The sequence below is a fragment of the Protomyctophum parallelum genome (genome assembly GCF_964188405.1).
Source record: "Protomyctophum parallelum genome assembly, chromosome: 5".
Lineage (NCBI taxonomy): Eukaryota > Metazoa > Chordata > Actinopteri > Myctophiformes > Myctophidae > Protomyctophum > Protomyctophum parallelum.
In genome coordinates, this window is record NC_139702.1 from 10,920,925 (window position 1) to 10,941,598 (window position 20,674).

The following is a 20,674-nucleotide window of genomic DNA, read 5'->3' on the forward strand; positions in this document are numbered from 1 at the left end:
CAGTAGGCCTATGTTTGCAGTGCTTAACTGGATTGCATATATTTAATTATCACACAGCTGGTTGAATGCTTGATTCTGCTTGGTCAATCGTTGAATTCAGCGGTGTGTTATTTACTTATTTCTTGATAACAGCAGCCTGTTATCAAGAAATAAGTGAATAACAATAAGTAATCAAAGGCTCAGAGGATTTTATGCTGTACCCAATGACAGCCATGTAAACAAACACACAATGTAATTTAACTAAACATTACTCTCAAGAATGTTTTTGAAAACATTTGAGAAATAGACAATGCAGTAGGCCTACCCGAAAATGTATTAGATTTGATCAACACACACTTCCTTGTTTCCGAGGCGACTCGTTGCACTCTGCAGGGCCAACTTGGAATACTTTCATTACCTTAAGCAAGGACATACTTTGTTTTTTTGTCACTTTTGGGTCAATTCATTAATTTATGTTTTAAGTATAGCTGTGTAATAAGTGGGATAATGTATGGCTAGTTGGTCATTGTTGATAGATAAATCACCATGTCTGTGATTTATCTATCAACAATGATCACCTATGCCATACATTATCCCTTACATTATGATATGACATTCAAATGCATCCTTGTGTCTATCTTCTGAGTCTTAGTGCATGATTGCATGCACCATTTCTTGCATCTCTGTCACCTTGTCATGTATCACCTTTTCCTCTCTGTCTGAACTGTAAATGTTATATACATCATGCAGTGCCCATGTGGAGTTTTGGCATACATTGGTAAAACATCTGGGCAGCTTAAACAGGGAATAAATTAACACAAGAGTTCTATTCGTAAAAATGACCATGACTGTTCACTTCAATGATTTAAAAACATGACATCTCCACTTTTCTGTTTTATTATAGAACATGTCAATAAAGTACAGAAATGTGGCACTAGCTTTTCATACAATATTTTAATAAGATGACAAGGCCAATGAAAACCTGAACAAATAACTAAACACACTTTCCCACATCCTCTTCTAGATATCTAAGTTGTTTTGAGTAGCACTGACTAAGTTACTTTAAATTGTACATTAAAAAATGTCAGTGTCCCTGCAACAAACCCCATGCATTTAACCTGTCTCCAGTCCAGTATACAGTATAGGCATCAGACTTGTACCATCAGCACAGCATATTAAGGACAAATACATAACTGGCCCATTATTGTCAACAGAACCAGCTGCATCTTAGCCTATAGCCTATCTGTCATTTCAGTGGAACTTACCAAACTGTTGACTGTGCCAGGAAACATTATGGGTACAGGTCAAACTAAAGTACAGGTCAATACAAAAACTGCTACGAGGATATAACCAGAAAAAGCACTAGGCTTGTTTACATCAGGGTCCTTTATTTTGAATTCATCAGAGCATTTAAAGACGTACAAATACTTATATGAAAAAAAGGAAATCAACAGGCCTACAACAGACCAGTAGCCTATATAGGCTACAGCAGCTTTAACATTAATACATTTGACTAAACAATTAGCAAGTTCTGTGACAAATATTATTAAAGCGTGTAATATTGTAAAACAAGAACATTCAGGTTTCTAGCCATAATGTTGCCAGAGAACATGTGCGCATGTATTGCACCAGTGCTCATTGATTGCACACTCACTTGTGTAGGTAAACTGAAATAACTCTGAAAGAAGCTTTGGATTCACTGATACTGACACTCATAAACAAAGGTAAAGTTTGGTTGTTTGATTTGAAAGCCCCTCCTAACCTCCTTTAAAGGAGTTGTGAGCTAAGGTTCTGACTGGAACGTGCTCGGACTCGCACTGGGGGGGGGGGGGGGAAATAAACAACGCTTGAGATATAGCCTACAAATGGACCGATGGACGGTCAGACCTACAGGACCGGGTCGGTTGACGATGGATGGTTCCAGGTTTAGTGTTAAAAAAACCAACGAGTTCAACGTGTAAGTGTAACTAACTTGTATATAGTACAAGTTAAGTAACCGCTAAATCGCTAATTAATAGGAAAGTGTGTCTTCTCTCTTTTCCATAGAATAGCATGCTGCGTGCTTTTGATTGATTGATTGATTGATTACTTTATTAGTGCTGCAGTTTGCAGGAAAAAAATACAGGATCGTACAGTTCAATACAAGGTATTCTCAGGTCTCCTTTAAACGTATGCTTCTGTTGTAAACCCTGAAAACTAATCATTTGGTTTTGTGGTAGGCTATATGTCCTTTAACAAAAATTAAGTACCGGTATTAACTTAAAGAAATTGTGGTTAATTAATGCATTGATGGCCTGCTGTATGAGTATCAAGTATGTTTGACTTGCAAATAGCTATGAACTGTTGAACAATTTGTCTGTATGTAAACAGAACTTTTATTTGTTGATTACATGGATTTTTTTGCCTTAAATGTCGTACTGTACCTGTTTACATTTATGACTAAAACAAATCAATTAATCAAACATATAGCCTACTGCACCCTTGTCATAGTGAACTATATAGGCCAATTTAATTCAAATTGTATTTATAATGTATTCAACTTAAGTGTCTCCTTAAGTAGCTTATGCAATATTACACAAGAGGAGGTGGTTTAACGTCATTAATGCACGCCTTGCGATCATCGCAGAATTTTTAGTGCAATGCTGCAGGAAAGTTCTGAAAGGCAGCGCCGAAGTGCATTAAATAATCATTAATGACGTTAAAGCACCCCCTTGAGTGTAATATTATACAAGAGTTACCCTTAAAACTAAGAATTTAATAATAGTTTTTATTAGGTCTTCCATCATGTTTGTTTGAAGCACGGCTAGAAGGCTGTTTCAATCAATCAGATTGCTTCCTTAGAACAACCTGTTGTATAATTTTGATTGCTTGTTGCAAATAAATCTAGTCGTAGTCTCTATTAATGGCTCGTCATACACACTTTCGGGGACCATTTTTGGAGCTCAAATGATGTAGCCTATGTAGCCTATATGTATCGGGTCTGGATCGCATCTTGGTGAACTCTTGCAGTGTGTGATGCCTAGGCTAGTCGGCTATCAATCGTTTAGTGTGAAAGCCACACGGATATAATGACACAATGACTTTAAAAGAAAAAAGACTCCTGTAGTGTAAAATGCATAACGATCTGATGACTCGCCGACAACTTTAAAACTCCTACAGTCTGTAGGGGCCGTAACAAGTCGCAGTGCTGAACGCTGCGACTTGCTTGCGACTGTTGTGCCTCCGTTGTTTTAACTGTTTTTTTCCTTAACAAAGTGGGTGGAACATGTATTCTTTAAAATACATATAATATATTGACATCACTCATCCTCTCATGTATCCCTGGTGGTCTAGTGGTTAGGATTCGGCGCTCTCACCGCCGCGGCCCGGGTTCGATTCCCGGTCAGGGAACACCGTTTTGCTTTTTTTAAGGAGGAGCCCATTTTGCACACAATGCCACAAATCATGAACGCAGTGGTGTTACTTTTATTTTCATCCCTTGATTGCATCTAATAACTTACTGATAGATGGATTCAGAAGATAACAACACTAATGGAGATATATCTACCATAAGAAATATGGTGAAAGACATGTGACCACACTCAAAGATGCCTAATGCACAAATAGCATATCTACAAGCTGACATCACGTTGTGGAACTTGTAGAACTGGATGGTTTGATAGGCAAAAGTATACAAAATTGAGTTGAAACTACACGTCACTGTGGAGGGAAATTTAAAAATGGGATGCAGTGTACAGTTGCACATGGCCCGGCTAGCTCAGTCGGTAGAGCATGAGACTCTTAATCTCAGGGTCGTGGGTTCGAGCCCCACGTTGGGCGCTAAACTTTTCCAAATGGCACTCCTACATCCATGTGCATCCCTTTGATTTTTGAAACAGGATAATTATTAGATTAACAAATATAAATGTTAATGTCCTCCTTCTCACTACTATAACTGGAAAAAGTGCTCCTGGATAAAATGTATAGATAGGCGTAATATAAAGATGTTTTTATTTAGCAAAAAAAGTGCCTCCTGGTTAATAGGGCAATGTCAAAAGGGTGGCATTATTGTTCCTCACCGTATTGGAAATGTGCGTGCAAAGTTTCACAGCAATTGGACGCTGTGTTCATGATTTGAGGCATTTTGTTAAAATCTAATAACTATAAATGCACCAAGTCTGCATTCTGACATCGACATAGACTCCATATTTGGGCATGCCTGACAAGGAACTCCATATATGGGCATAAAAAGGGGACAGACATAATATCTGGGTGGGTCATGCATTTCCAACTTGCATCGTTCCATCGTCTGTAGAGGCTCCAATGGGCACCGCTCTAGTAAAACAAATCACACACATCCGTCTTGATCACATGACTATAAAGATCATGTGTACCAATTTCTGTGATGGCCTATTTGGATTAAATGGACTAATAATGGACTAATAAAATATCAGTGTCAGTCAATCAGTGTCAGTCAGTCAGTGTATCACTCAAAATCCCCATACATGGGACAGCCCCATATATGGACCATGGCACCAGGTCTCGTGACATCACTATGGCATCTGATCATGGTAAATGCAATGCAGACCAAGGATGAGATGGAGGGATTACATCGACTCACTAGCCTTGGAACGCCTTGGGATCCTCCAGGAGGAAGTTACTAATGTTGCTCTGGAGAGGGGAGTCTGGAGCTCTCTAGTGGAGCTGTTACCCCCGCAACCCGACTATGGATAAGCGGTTGAAAATGGATGGATGGACTAATATTAAAAAATATGTTTAAAGGAGAATTCCATGCTAGAATGCTTTCTTATCTTTCTTACCTTTCTTTGTAGTTGTTACGTCCCCACCAAAGAGGTCCAGGTGTTTTTTTGTGCAAAAACTCCTTATTGGCTATTTTCCCTGCCATAAGCCCTCAATAAATTGCATTGCATTGAATGGGAATTGAATGGGGCTATGGGGTGTTATGCTAGTTCGCTTATTTCCATCGAAAGAAGTAGTAAAGTGTGCCGCTTGGGGTATTATTTACATTATGAAAAGAGGATATATACAAAGAAATTATAATTTTGAGCGATGGAAATAAGCTAATTAGCACAACACCCCATAGCCCCATTCAATTCAATGCAATTCATTTAGGGCTTATGGTAGGGAAAATAGCCAATAAGGAGCTTTTGCACAAAATAACAACTGGACCTCTTTGGTGGGGACGTAACAACTACAAAGAAAGGTAAGAAAGCCTTTTAGTATGGAATTCTCCTTTAACTAAGTCGGCCTCCTGGTGGCGCGCAGCCGCTATAAAAGGCAGGAAAAATGCATGGCAGACGTTTTTCCTTGGCCTCTAGTTAGTGTGCATACAAACCTTTTGTAAATTTCTCTTTATTGTCTATGGTGTTTTTTTTAAACAAGCATTGTATTGTATTGTTGAAAAACAAATATTAAAGCTGTATATAGGAGGGGCTAAATCAAACAGGTCTGTGTTGATCACATGACTAGAGATGGCGTATCCTGATTTGTGTGATGTATTGATCAAATCTGTACGAGTAATTTTTTGCAAAAATCTGCCTCATGGTGGCGCTATAACAAGCAGATCAAAAATCACACCTGTGTGAGGGTATGTATCCCTCTCAAAATACACCACTCATTCCGGTCAATCACAATCTGCGTCCTCACCTTGGGTCTTCAATGTTTGTCATGGTAAACTTTATTTTCCACGAGGGAAATTTGTCTTGAGCTTTCACCCCTGCTGCAGTCACACATAAAACATCAGTGACAAACAAAAATACACAACAGAGGGCGACACAACATTACACGATTGTGTTTATACACAAACCCTAAGCTGGACATAGGAGGGGCTAGCTATCTTCCCCAAAACTTTGGCACACTACTAGTCCTACTCCTACAGTGTACATACCTTCACTGTATACAATCATTATACAATGATGATTCTATTCATCTGAATATAAAAAAAAGAATGCACTGTAATGTTTGGTGATTAACCACCTCCACTTCAATTATCTCCCAATAATGACCAGCTAGCCAGACATTATCCCTTACATATTCCATTCAAAGAATAATCAGAATGTATTAAAGGCATATTGTTGTAAGACTGAGAAGTTCCTATACATTGACATGTATAGGACAGCAGGGGGAGCGAGAGTAGAGAGAGAAGGGAAGAGAAAAGTTTGTTGTGATAGCCTACTGTCTGCGGAACTGCGTTTTGTGACTGGACAGTTGAAAAGTTGATATGATTAAAGTGACGCCTCGTTCTTTACAAGTGTTCTATTGTGGGCTGGTCACGCTGGTGCAGAGTGCGGATCGCAGCGCACGTTGATTTGCGAGGGTCTGGTTTTCATTCACTAACAGTAACAAGTGAGGAAGAAGATATTGGCTAAAGTGCGGGGGGGGGCGGAGGGGCCTGGCCAAGCTAATGCCGGGAGCTCCGTGAATGGTCAATAAATGAAGCCCTCCTTCCGTCAATGGTCATTGTAAGCCTCCTTACAGTCCGTTAGGGGCTAGGTATGGTATAAGCTAGATAGGGAGAAGAAGAAAAAGTATCGCCCGAACAGGGACTTGAACCCTGGACCCTCAGATTAAAAGTCTGATGCTCTACCGACTGAGCTATCCGGGCTCTGATATCGCGTCACGTGCGCTGACTATATATCCTTGTAGGTTCGGATGTATTGTGTAGTTAAAATTTTACGTTACCAGATTAAGATAAATAAATAAGCGGTCTGCAAATTCATAGAGCATTTGTCAAGTGTCCTGTCGTATTGATTTCCAAAATGAACACTAAAGTTAACTGTCTCTTCTTCTATCGCATGGTATCGTCCACTTGTGCATTTCAGGCAGGTTGTATTTCAGTTTTCGACAAACGCGACGCACAAACGCTTTGCAATGGGACGCATACTATGTTGGATCCATTACTAAAGTTTTATTCATGCGTGTACTAGTGGTGTTGCTTGGTGTAGCGTTCCATAAAAGAGCTACAACTATCTAACAAGGGGTCGTGACCATAGTTGGGATGCTTAGTAGATGTTTATTTTGATTAGCGACAGAGTATAAACAATGAAGCTTAGTAAATATAAATAAAGATTTAGCTTAGGCCCCAGCGAGATTTGAACTCGCGACCCCTGGTTTACAAGACCAGTGCTCTAACCCCTGAGCTATGGAGCCCGATGCTGGTATCCAAGGAGAATGTGTGTTCTTTTAATCTTTGACCAAACTCCGTTGTATTTTTTATGGAACAGTGTAGCCAGGTGAAGCCCACGTTTCATTTAAACTACCGTAGATCCAGACAAGACAAACATGCTTGCATAAATAATGTTTATTATTTCATATGGATCATATCCCCTCCGATCCGCGGTATAATTGGATAATGGTATTTTTCCCATGAAATGTGATTGTTGTTGTTTATATTTATCAAGTGGAAACGTCTTGAGTCTACATCGATTAATTCAGAGCAAGAGAGCGGATAATTCATATTAAAGATACCGCTGCAGTTTTATGAACAAAAACATTCAATCCAGTCCAGTAGAGGGCGCCATTGCATAGCTGATAAAAACTCGCTCCGTCCTTCGGGGTTATAGGATATAGGTGTGATCCCATGGGTGGGATAGCACAGCGCACCAATGGATCCTCTCCTTTCGGTTGCTAGGGGAGATTGGGGCGTGGTGATCTGCCTCCGTGACTGTGACCCTCTATGTTCATCACAAACTTCTCCTCATAATAAACTATAGTGTGTCTGGACCGTCTGGAGTGGAGTGGAGTCTGGACCATTGGAAGTTGGAACCCGGGTGGACCGGGGTGGTGAAGATGGTTACGGATACGAACTGATACGTCGATGGGACATTCTTGATGGCTTTTCTCTGGGATACTCGGGTCCCAATATGGACCCCAGTCTATCAGATGTGTATTCGTGATTACATGAGATAAGAAGAACACCTTTTCCTCCAGGTTGGGGTTGGATTATTATTCATTTGTGAGGAATTAAAAGAGAGACCTCTAGATTGCAACAGAGAGCCATGGTGGAGCATAACGGACGGACAGAAGATAACAATAATAGCGTTTCAGCAGCAGGGTCGTGTTCTGTCCCTGTTTAAAACACGACATCTGAGGAGGACCCAGTGGATCCCAAAGAAAAAGGTGCGTGTTGTTACGGTTGTTGACATTGTTATGAAATCAACAGTAAAACTTATTCGTTGTTACTCTTAAGTACAACTGAAGAGCGTCCATTTGGTTACATTTGAGATTTCAGAGTTACAAATGGATAAATTAATACGGATGTTTTTTTCTTCTGTGTTTTGATGAATGCAAACATTTAAATGATCGACCGATGACTCCATTCATTCATCCTCTAAATCCTATAGTTTCTGTTATAAGTGAAAGCACACGAAACACAGTTCCAGGTTTTTATTTCACGACTCTTGTTTTATTTTATTTCACAAACACACGCACATGAGTTCAAGTCTAAGATTTAGACTCGTAGATGTATTTGATCGATTCTGTCATCTTGAAGGTGTCAGAATCGATCAAATACACATACGAGAGTCTAAAAATCTACATGCGTTCAGTCAGCAAGTCACACAGACATTAAAATGCAGGTATTGTCGGCCGCGGCGGCGCTCGCCGATCAGAACTTATCTACAATCTTATTATGTTGTATGTATGTATGGCTGCCCCTCTCTGCAAGCGACACCATTGTTGTTGTTTTTTTCCTTTATCCAGACTAGATCTAGTTGAACCTGTTCCACAGATCTTGTGAAAGTGCGCGCGTGTGCGTGCCAGTGCGTGGTGTCTGTTGGATCATTTCTCTACTAAAAAGAAAAACACATTTCTACACGCTGCTGCTACGCCCTGAACTAACCCACGGCACGGAGGAGCGTCACGACCACGTCGAGTCTGTCTGTTGTTGTGGTGGTGATCTGATGTTGGACATCATTATTTACCAGCAGGCTGGAGCTTTGATTCACGTTCATTTATTCTCGTCTGTTGTGTTGACGTCGATTTTTTTTTTAGCGCTACAGAAAACCTGAAGAAATCGGACCGTGGTCTTTGGAAATAGTAGCCGAGGATAATAATAATAATATCGTTTTGTCTGACTGACTGACGGGAGTAAATGCTAACCACAACACCGAGGAGGACGTCTGCGTGGCTTTACTCCTCCTAGCTGTTTTTTTATTGCATGTGCATTTCTGGAAAACGTATCTACATTGTAGATACTCGATAGGCTACATTGTGTATTTTAACAACAACAACCGGGGCGCTCCGCTATGCGAGAGACTCGGGTCTTCATGGATGCCTCCTCCCGGCGTTAGCACGACCTCCTCGGCTAAATGTAAGACCACCCAAACGTTTAATAAAAGCTTGCATGTTTACCCCCCCCCCCCCCCCCCCCCGTGATACGCATGCAATTTGCATTGCTATGTTCTATCATACACTGGGAAATGTGCGCTTGCTCACAAGGGAAGATCCTGGTTTAAAAAAATCTGTAATGCCATTTCAAAGGGAGGAGAGGAGAGCCATTGTGTGCAAAAAATAATAATGTCACCCATTTTCTCAGATCTGCAGAACAGGCGTGATCCCCCCCCCCCCACCATCTCTCACAAACAGTAGCATATCTGGTGTTTAAAACCTTTATTTCGTTTCGCCAGGGCCAACAGTAACAGCATGCTCGTGGCCTCGGCCGTGGTGGTCTGGGAATGGCTAAACGAGCACGGCCGCTGGCGGCCCTACGGCCCCGCGGTGTCCCACCACATCGAGGCGGCCATCCGGAGCAGCGACCCCCGCGGAGGGAGCGTGGTGCTCGGCCAGGTGGACAGCAGGCTCTCGCCCTACATCATAGACCTCCAGTCCATGCACCAGTTCAGACAGGACACAGGTAAGACTGGGCAGGATGGGAGGGATCAATGATCAGTGGGGTGGGAAAGGCTGCATTGAGCAGTGGGTGTGATTTTTAGAATTGCCAGGGTCTCTTTAATGTACAAAGAACGGGGTCTGCACAGACAATCTGGAGTGCTAATTTTAACTGCGCAAATGGTCCATGGTTCATTTGACCCATAAACAGATTAATATAGTCCACAACAAAAACGTTGGACCAGAGATTAAGAAAAACATCAATAGAGAAACATTTGCCAGTTTGCAATCCCATTATTGGCATCTGTACTATACCGTATTTAGTACAATTTTTTTTATAGTGTTAACTATAGAATTAGTATAGTAGTATAGTATTGAATTGGGGAATGGCACTCTTACTTAGTGAGAGTAGATGTGTTATTGCAGTTATGCAGTGTTGACATTGAGCCACAGATGTTGATTCAGAACCGTGGCACTTCCAAAGGCTCACAGTCACATGCAATGAATGCAAACACTGGTATTCTTCTTCAAGCTTTCTTCACCTTTTGTCAGAGCAGCATTGCCCCTGGACAATGTACCAACAACACATACAGGCTAGCATGTAAAGCACACAGAACGTCAAGTTGATCTCAGTAACTGGCTAATTAATAGGTCAGATAATCTTGCTGCTCGGTGGTTGGTATATTGGTGAAATATTACATCTTGTGTAGGCCTATTCTGTTCTAGTATGTGGGATGTCTGTGTGTGTGTGGGTGTGTACGTCATGGCGGGGACAGTTGAACCTGAGTGATGATCTAGAACAGCTGTAAATGACCAACATTGCAATAGTCAACCACATTCCTTCAGACCTTACCACACACACACACACACACACACACACACACACACACACACACACACACACACACACACACACACACACACACACACACACACAAGCAGCTGCATAAGGGCCTTGTAACAGAAGAACAAGGGTCTGCAAAACCTTTAGGCACATGCAAGAGGGCGTAACGGAAGAGATGAAAATGCTATTGGAGACACGGGAAAAGCAATAGAGAAAGTAACTAAAAACGGGGAAAGCTGTGTGGAGTGTTGCGTAGAAACATAAGCAGAGAGATTTCTGGAGAGGGGCAGATAATGAGAGATTTCAAGGTCTAATGAGCACAGAATTCCCTTTAGCTACACAGTAACATCCTCTGTGTTCATCTATAACCCATAAGGGTCCATTTGGTTCCATTGGTTCCATTTCAGAGTGAAAAGAACACTAAGGATTTTACTGTTTGCTCTGTCCTTGTAAGCCCTCTCTCCCTCTCTGCCACACTCATTGTCTCTATCTCTTATTTTATTTTATCCCCCTCCTATCTTGTGTCTCTCCATTTCGCCCTCTCTGTACCAATCTGTCTGTCTCCCTCTGTCTTTCACTCTTTATCTCTCTGTCTCTAGGTCCTCGTTTTCCTCTCTCATTCCCTCCCTCACTCTTGGCCCCCCTTCTCGGCCGTTCTCTTGTGTGTTTAGTTTCGTCAATAGGCCCAGTCCCAAGGGGCCCGTTGGGTTTGGGCTTGGATGTGGGAGACTGGGGAATAAGGGGGGGTGCAGGGGGTGTTGGAGAAATGGGGGTGTGGGATAATTGGGAAGTCTCTCTCTCTTTCTGTCTCTCTCGCATTTTGCTCCATTGTTGAATTTTGGGGGAACAGATGTGAACCATTGTGGCTACGAGAGACGCACACACACACACACACACACACACATTCATTCACAAACGTGCATCAACAGACCGACCGACACATTCAAGCACCCACGCACGCATACATTTTGATACACGCACATTCATGCACACGCTTGGCACACATACCCACACACACACATGCAAGCGGGTGGGAGAGGGGATAGCAGGCCAGCAGGGAGGGAGATGGTGGGGGTCTGGCTATTGCAAGTTCAGCGAAGTGGAAGATGTAGAGAACAGGATAGGACAAAGTGAACAATCAAAAATGTTGCAAAATGATGCAAAAATGCTCGGAAATGGCAGATCTACAAGCTCACAACGTGTGGCAATGTGACATATTATGAGTTTGTAGATAGATATGCTATTATTGCTGTGCGACACCTCATACACCGTCTTTGGAGGAACAGCGGTACTCCAGTTGAATGTAAATTTACAGCATTGATGTAACAGGTTTGCTGCACAAAACTGGCGTTGGTTCACTTGGTTGTAAACAAGCCTCTTTTTCTGGGAGAGGCCAGGGTGATGACATTGGTGGATCGAACTCCAGCTGGGAAGCTAGGAGCATGCAGTGAAACATTCCAGACATAGAACACAAGTCAAATGTGCATTTTAAAGCTGCAGTTTGCACGTTTTTATGTTCTTTCCCAACGGAAAGAGGTGACTTCCACTGTAACACCTGGGATTCAAACACAGGTCTCTTGCATAGAAGAACAAATATCTACCGCTCATAAGAGGTAATACAAAGATGAGTTACTGTGGACTGGACGGCACTATGATAAAGCGTTACACTTGTTTACAACAGGGTCCACCATTTTCAATTAATCAGAACATTTAGAGACGTACAAATATACACTTCTATATATAAAGTTACGAATTGCAGACATATTGGTTAAATAATAAATAACGTGTCATTCATTAAAATGCAGAGGAAACATGTGCAGAGTTGCTTTAGTAAAAGGATTCTGTGACTGGGTGGTGCCCGTGCTGCAGGTATATGATTCTCAGTGACTCATTAGTGTAGTGTGTAAATCTCATTGTTATCTTTTATCTTGACGATATCAAAGGACACACTCTTTGAAGTGCCTGGAGGCCATTGTTGACACAATTCAGGTGGTTCAGTGACCGTGCTTAATGATGGTCCCTGGCATGCTGCTGTGTGCAATAAGCAGCGAGACGCTGGTTGGTGTTGGTTTAAATGCCTGTGAAGCAATAACATAAATGTTAGCTTGCTCATGGTGACTTTCGGTTCCTTCGCTCTGTTTGAGCTCCACCGACGCAGTGCACAACATCCTATAAATAAAAGCTCGTCGCAGTATACCCTGGATAATACAGAGCTATTTTAACTATACTGTAACTCGGAGAGTATCCAAATGTCACGCTTGTATATTTTCATAGTCAATGAAGTCAAAGAGCAGGAGCAATGTCATAAGAAAAGACTGCATGTGTGTGGGACCACTTGTTCTCTATGTTAAAGTGGGTAGTGGTGGGAGATTTTCTTCTGTTCATACTATTCGTTCGCAGAAATCTTGGGTAATTCAAAAGAACAAGGAATTGTCGGTGATGACAAACATTGACAATGAGCTGTGGCGTTGCGCCACACTGGAGGGCAAAGCACGTCATGAGAACACCATGAATATGAATGTTCCCAACAAGCAGACACTCTCAGGCTGCGCTGACAGTTGCGGTCATAAGGGAACAGGTCTGTGCCTGGCTGTGGCCCTCCCTCCAGCTGTGCCATAGATAAAAGCCCTCCAGACTGTTCGACAGCACAGGCATTCACATGACAACATACAGCCATTAGCAAATGCCTCAGGTCCGTAACGTAGCCCGGCGTTTTCACTCGATTTCATGACGCGCACCTCTTGTGATTACAAAGCCTCGGATGGCTGTCTGTCATTCTCTTTGGTGTGACATGTTCTAAGAGCAGATCTGGAGGAAATTTGGTGTTGTTTAAAGCTAGACAGACATAGGCTATCGAGTCGACTGGCCAATATTGGCCTATCACAGCAGTTCTGTATGTAGTTCTAATGTATGCCGATGTGAAAACTTCAGAATTATCTGCCGATAATTTTGTAATCCCCAATATCAAGTCCAATATCGGTTGGGCTGTGTGGCGTTGTTATCCTTTCTCGGTAGTCTTTGTATTTCCGACACATCAGGGTATTGTAGCAGTGAGTTTAAGATTGGGATCTACTGCGGTTTCTATGATTTCATCAAACCCCCCCCCCCCCCCCCCCTCTCCTCTCTGTCGTTCCTTCTGTGGAATGGGCCGAGTCATAGCCTTATGACCTATCAGAATAGTCACAGCCTGCGCTCACTCCCACACACAGTACACACACGTGGGAGTGTGTCAGTGTGTGTGTGTGTGTGTGCGCGTGAGTGTGTGTGTTGTGTGCGAGAACAAGGGAAGCGAGAGTGATGAGCGGCTTTCTTGATATGGAGAAGGAGATTGAATTGTAACGAGGCTACGACTAACTCATTTCCTTTTGTATTGAGCTGTCTAGAGACCAGATATTTTATCCCCGGTTACAAGAATAGAGCATTTCAATGAATCCCTTGTTCCTTTCACTTTCAATTCAGTCAATTTCAGTATGACGATACAAAATGTGACATATCTAATGTGTCTCAGGAAAAAAAGATCTTCTTGGCAAATAGCAACTAAACTTTAGTGACAATTTCAATTTTACTTTGGGCAGCCGTGAATGGAATGTCGGATCAATCACTGCCCTGGTCGCTTTATTGGAGCCCATGTCTGTTAACAGCAGTTAGTCACTCCACCTGGCTGTGCAGTACTCCAGCTGCTCCTGATGAAGGAGACCCTTTCCCAGACCCCCATGATGCCCTGGGGCGAGGGTCATGGGGGAGGCTGGGCTCCGTAGGAGGCTGGGCTCCGTAGGACGAGTGAGGAACAAATATTGACACTCTACAAACACTTGGTGGTGTTGGGTTAGGTTGTCTTCCTGGTACCCTCTCTATCTATCTATGTTAACGCTAGGCTCTCCCTTTCTCTATTGTCCCCTGTCTCTTTGTCTTTTTATCCTCCTCTCTCTTAAGTTAACGTTCTGCGAGTCTGTCTTTCCTGTATGTCTATCATCTTTCTTCCGTCACACTTCCTGTGCAGTCGATCTCTTGTCTCAGGTGTGTGTGTGTGTGTGTGTTTGTTTGTTTGTGTTTGTGTGTAAAGGTCGACTCTGATTCCCGGGCTCAGGGGACCATTTCAAAGCATAGGTTAAAAGCACCAGAGACAGAACCAGAGGGATGAAGGGAGTGGTGCTGTAGGATGAAAGAGAGAGGGGAGAGATGAAAGAGTGCAGCCAGGACTGTCAGAAATCTATTCTGTGATGGAAGATGGAGCTGGAGGAAGAAGTGAGAGACTTTAGCCCCTTCCGAAAAGAGAGAAGAGATGAGTCTAGATGTGCAGGAATGAATGAGGAGAGACTAAAAGCATGGCGAGCCAGAAACCGGCCAGTACGATAATTTGGAACAGAAAATCAGCCATAACCACACACCAGCTTCCTCCTATGCCTGTCCTTGCCGTCTTCCTCAACATTCCTACTGTCAGCCTCCATAAAGAAACAAGGACACACAGTCCTATGAATGCAGAGCACATCACGCCCCTGGTGCTTTGCCAGCATACTTGTTCACAATATTCAACGAAAGCCCTTGCTTTGGTGTTGTAGTTGTCCATTTGTCTTCATGGTGTCAGTCGACCGTTGCCACAGCACGGCTTGCCGTTTCAACAGAGCTAAAGTTAGCTTGTGAGCACGGCTCGCATCTCCCTCAAAGTGATGCACCTTAGAAAGGTCAACTCCTACCTCGAATGAAATCGAACGGGACAGAATATATATTTAGGAGGCTAAAAGAGAATAGTAGTAGAGGTGCTGGAGAAAAAAAAAATCTCTTATGGATTTATAATTTGAATAAAGGACAAAATCTCTTTCAACTGCATATATTTGGGGGAACAAACCTTAGTGAAAGGCAGTGGCAAACAAAAATTCTTCAACTTTGATTTAAAAGACCTAAGAGGTGTAGCAGACCTGCAGTTTACTGGGAGTTTGTTCCAGATTGAATGCTGCTTAAGGGGCAGCGTGGCCTCTCCGGGCCTGCTAGAGGAGGGGCAGCATGGCCTCTCCGGGCCTGCTAGAGGGGAGCCTCTCCGGGCCTGCTAGAGGGGAGCCTCTCCGGGCCTGCTAGAGGCGCAGGGGAGCCTCTCCGGGCCTGCTAGAGGGGAGCCTCTCCGGGCCTGCTAGAGGGGAGCCTCTCCGGGCCTGCTAGAGGGGAGCCTCTCCGGGCCTGCTAGAGGGGAGCCTCTCCGGGCCTGCTAGAGGGGAGCCTCTCCGGGCCTGCTAGAGGAGCAGCGTGGCCTCTCCAGGCCTGCTAAAGGGGCAGCGTGGCCTCTCCGGGCCTGCTAGAGGGGGGCCTGCGGGGCGTTTTGACTCTTACTCTTGTTTTGTTTTTGGTCAGAGAGAAACGAGAGCTGTAAAAGAAACTGAGAGACAGAAACACAAGTTGACGGGGTCAGAGGAGTCTTTCTGCTCACTGAGCTGTTGTGAAACTCTGTGTGTCGGGTTACTGTTAACTGTGGGGCCCCTGGCCTGAGACCCCCTCGGGGGGGGGGGGGGGGGGGGACCATTGCTCATTGCCTTATCCGCAGCACACTCACCTCTCACAGACCAAATGGTCACGCATGCACAGGCATGCACTGATCAGTCTGATAAATGTCTGTAGAACAGTCCAGGGATTAGCCCCAAGGCCCTACACACACACACACACGTGCACAAACTAACACACTGCACGCAAACATGAATGGATAACGCAGAGCAAAGACACACAGACACACAAGCTTTATGAAGCGTGAAAGCTTATAACCAAAAAACCCAGACATTACACACACACACATCACAACGCACACACAAACGTTAGTGCACATCAGAGACAGTCGTGATCTCTGACTGATGACTCTCATGTGATGGGGTTCAAAGAGGCGCATGGGGGACACGGAGAGACAGCATATGGATGGATGGAGGGATGGAATGATAAAATAGAGCTTAACGGAGAGAAAGAGAGATGGGAGGAGACAGGTTTGATAGTTCTAGGCCACAGAAGAAGAGAAAAATAATGATCACACGGGATGATCGAGGTACAGAGACACTGAAAGTTATACCTCTTCCAGGAAAATCCTGGAAGACAATTCACTGGTGCATACTTTCAAGGTGGCCCTCTTAGGGTCACAGGTTTGGGTTATACTTATATAATCAAGACTAAGTTTATGAAGTTTCTTTTTTTTAATTAACCACTTTTAACATGGCATCGCTATTTTGGGCATGGCGTTATAGGCAAGATTTCCAAACTCTTTTGAAAAGACTACTCATAGGCTATTTTCATGTGACACCGTCGTACGGCAAAGTATATAATGGGGCTTAAGTGGTTTAAGCTGAACTATGCGAAACAAATCCCCCAAAAAGAAACAAGGAGGACTACGATAACAAGATGTTGTGTTTCAAAACAAGCTAGCTCCCCCCCTTCACTGTGGCCCCTCCCCCTGACTCCCCACGGTCAAAAATGTTCACTCGCACCCCACCCAACCCACTGTGGCAGTCGGAGAGAAACCTGCCAAACCACTTGTCAGGTGACATAGTGCTTTATTTTCACAATGGGTATTATGTAGCGTTTATGTGTAATTTATTCTGCCATGACCTGGCTCCTGGCCTCCTGGGTAACAAATGTTGTTCTGTACCTGTATGGAATGACGATAAAACTCCTGGGGAATGGCCTGACACTAACTGCACATTGTCAGTAGATTAGAGTAATGCATGAAATTAGGAAGCCTTCAAACCGTGCATTGCAGCTTGTGACTTGTGTACTCTACAATGTGAAGTTGTGACATTATACAAATAATGCCAAACTGAAGCTTTTAGGGGTAGAGTTGGAATTAAGGCAGGGGTTACATAATGGTGGATGAATGGAAATCACTTACAATCTAATGCAAACCTATGTGCGTGTGTATTTGTATGCTTGTAAATGGAGAGGGATAGAAGAAACATGTGTGTGTTTGTGTGTCAGAGAGAGAGTTGGAACTTGGCAGGCGATCAGCGCAATGGTTTTTGTTTTTGGTGTCTCCACATCAACATGAACTTCCCCTGAACTCTCTCCTCTACTCTCTGGGTGTGACGTTACTGACTGCCCTGTAGTCATCTGTTGTCGTTCAGCAACTCTCTATTTTTGTCTCCACCAGGCCGAAGGCATGGGGAGAGAGTATGTTTTGCACTCCGTGTGTCCGTCCGACTGTGTACAGCTAATCTCCGGCACCCTTTACCCCGGTCGATGCCACATTTTGCACACACACTTCCTGGATGCCAACGACAAACCTCTGCCCCAAAATCTCCAGAACGGCCTGTTATAGCGCCACCAGGAGGCCGCTTTGCCTGGCATTTTTCACATCTGCTCTTCATAGCGCCACCAGGAGGCAGACATATGTAAAACATATATTACATTATGTAAGATTTTATCCTAATTTCACGCAAATCGGTACACATGCTCTGTTTACACATGTGATCAAGACGGGTTTGTTTGATTTCTCATAATCCACCCTCATTGGCTACGATTGGCTTCTAAACTTTTCAGGAGTAGCCTGCTTTGTACCCGTTTTGTACAAATCGCCACAACTACTCAACGCAGCGTCCGATTGTGGTGAAACTGTGCATGCATATTCCCACTAGGCTGAGGAAGAAATGCCACTTGACAGTTTTCAAATCAGCCTCATGGTGGCGCTACAACAGGCTAAGCCACGTCACACACGCACACGTTTATATTGCTCCTAAACATTTTGCCAAACATCACACACACACACACACACACACTCCTATCCTCCTGGTGGAGACCTGTGCCCAGAAGGGCACTTTTTCTAGTCCTTCTGTTCCCTCTCTCACTTTGCATTTTATCTCTGCACTACACCTCGGCTGCTTCTCCATCTCTTTACCTTCACCTCTCGCCAGGATTGTAGTGGTTAAGTCTGTCTGTGGTCTTGGTCTTTATAAACATTTAACCAATGGCACGTATTAAGAGCTTGTGACTAAATAATTACTACATGACATCCATTAGAACCCAGGTTTTCATTTTTCCCCCCTTTAAAAAAGAAAGAGAATAAATTTCACGTACAAGGTTTCCACCCGACAGTGACATTGTGCATGTCCATATCTCTGTTCCGTCCTCTCTGTCTCCCGATCCTCTGCTGCTGTTCCAGTCCAGGGTTGTTTGAGGACAGTGCGGTGGAGGTAGAGAGGTACAGCGTGAACCAGCTGGGACCCAGCTGGCTGGCCTCAATTTGCCGGCTTTATACTCTTCTTCGCTCGGGAGTGGACTGGGCTGGAGTCAGCCCGTTGAGACATATTATCGAACACTTAATCATTAAGACATTTGAAGGGAGTTTGGAGAGCGGCAGAGGGGGGGGAGTGAAGGTGCATGATTTAAACAAAACTGAAATGAAACGTCAACGGGATTTGAGCAAGAGAAAAACTTGCTGCTGTGTTGATGAGGAGGACAGAAGGACATAAAGTCGGAAAGGAATGCTGCACGTGTGTGTGTGTGTGTGTCAGAGAAAGGGTGGTTACGCAGTCAGAAAGGCATGTGAGGTCAGCTGGTAAGAGAAAGGCAGAGAAAAGGCGAGCAACACTTTCTGACCCCCAAGTTTCTGACCTCGAATTCTACAATGTCTTACTCATGACTGAGAGAGTGTTTTTGAGTATTATCAGTGGCGTTAATGGTACTACTAGCAGTAGTACTAAGTTGTTATGGGGCCTATAATGAAGTGTTTGTACATATTTGTTGGTTTACTTTTACTGCTAATTTCTTGTGATTCACTCCGGTTATGAATGTCCTGCTAAATAGTTACGTTCGTGTTTACCCGGGCGTGTAGAATAGTTGTGGTTAACCACATGAACCCTGGCATACCTATGATTTGGGGCTTGCCATTATCGGCGACAATGTACACTATTCTCTCAAAACATCTCTCTGAAATGCTTGCACATTTTTCAAAGTTTTTAGAAATGTGGGGAAATTCGCTGATCTACAAGACAAGCTGACTATAGGTGTCAGCTGACACATTGTGAGCTTGCACTTTGGCTATTTATAAATAGCTGAATATACAGTACTGTACTAAAAAGTAGGATTGAGTGGTTAATAGTGAGTAGGAGAAAGCACTTTAGACAGAAACATCAAATTCAGAGATTTGAGTAAGAAAAAACAAACCGTCATGTATAGGGATGTCAGTAACGGATAGTTTCCCAACCGGTTACCCGTTAGGATTAACCGGTTCATTAACGGATAGTGGTTGATTTTTTTCTTTTTTTAATAGGCTACCCCAAATGTAATATGCATGTATAGCAGGCTACATAATTAAAGTTGGTAGACGAATGGCATACATTTATTTATGCTCCTTTTATAAAAGACAAACAAAAAAGCAACATTTAACAATATAAATAAATTGTTGTAGGCTTCTGGCTTAATCATCAATAAACAACGCATCGCATCTGCATGATGCATGCATCTGCGCGTCTACAGTACAGAGGTCCGCCGGTTCTAGTCCAACAAAACATAAATAAATCCAGTCCAGATCCGAGCAACCTATACCTATAAAGCCACTGGACGCATGGGCTAAGCCTTTTTTTTATTATTAAGGAAGATCAGCATGCATGTCACCGTGTTCCGTTTGTTGACTTTTCGCTGACGAGAAAACCCTCAAACATCGATAGCACATGGCTAACTTTTGATAGCCGTAAGCCGTGCCAGTGTGGAGACGGATAGGAGGAGAAGGAGGAGGAAGCGGCAGCGGTGGCTGTAAACGTTCTCCCTCCAGGCCAAATGGCCAATAATGGATTTAATAATGTAGGTCTCTGCATTGATACGGTCGACATGTGTTCATCTCGTCTCGCTGTCACTCGCTTACATTTTGACTACCGCAAAGCTACCGTTGTAACTTGTAGCCAACTAGCCATTGAAGTACAACAGAGAACGGGGACATTGAGGGGGCAGAAAACAGAGCCCGAGCGCTGTTCATGCAGCCTGGAGTGCGACAAGCTGGGCGGCGCAAATAGCAATTTTAGGCATGTGTGCAACATGACAACTGTTTTAAAGTATTGTACAGTG

The 20,674-nt window shown here is 43.5% G+C and overlaps 1 protein-coding gene across 2 annotated transcripts in view; it reads left to right on the forward strand.

Moving 5' to 3' along the window:
* Positions 1-7,700: 7,700 nt before the first annotated feature.
* LOC310859024 (E3 ubiquitin-protein ligase DTX4-like) overlaps positions 7,701-20,674 on the forward strand; it is a 47,060-nt gene continuing 34,086 nt past the window's right edge. The window contains exons 1-2 of one of the 2 annotated variants that reach the window (XM_083765374.1): positions 7,701-8,097; positions 9,606-9,832. In XM_083765374.1, coding sequence (XP_083621500.1) covers positions 9,622-9,832 — 211 coding nt within the window. In that variant the 5' untranslated portion in view covers positions 7,701-8,097; positions 9,606-9,621. Of the gene's footprint in view, positions 8,098-8,894; positions 9,290-9,605; positions 9,833-20,674 lie in introns of those variants that run through there. The other variant, XM_083765373.1, reaches the window with a different exon arrangement.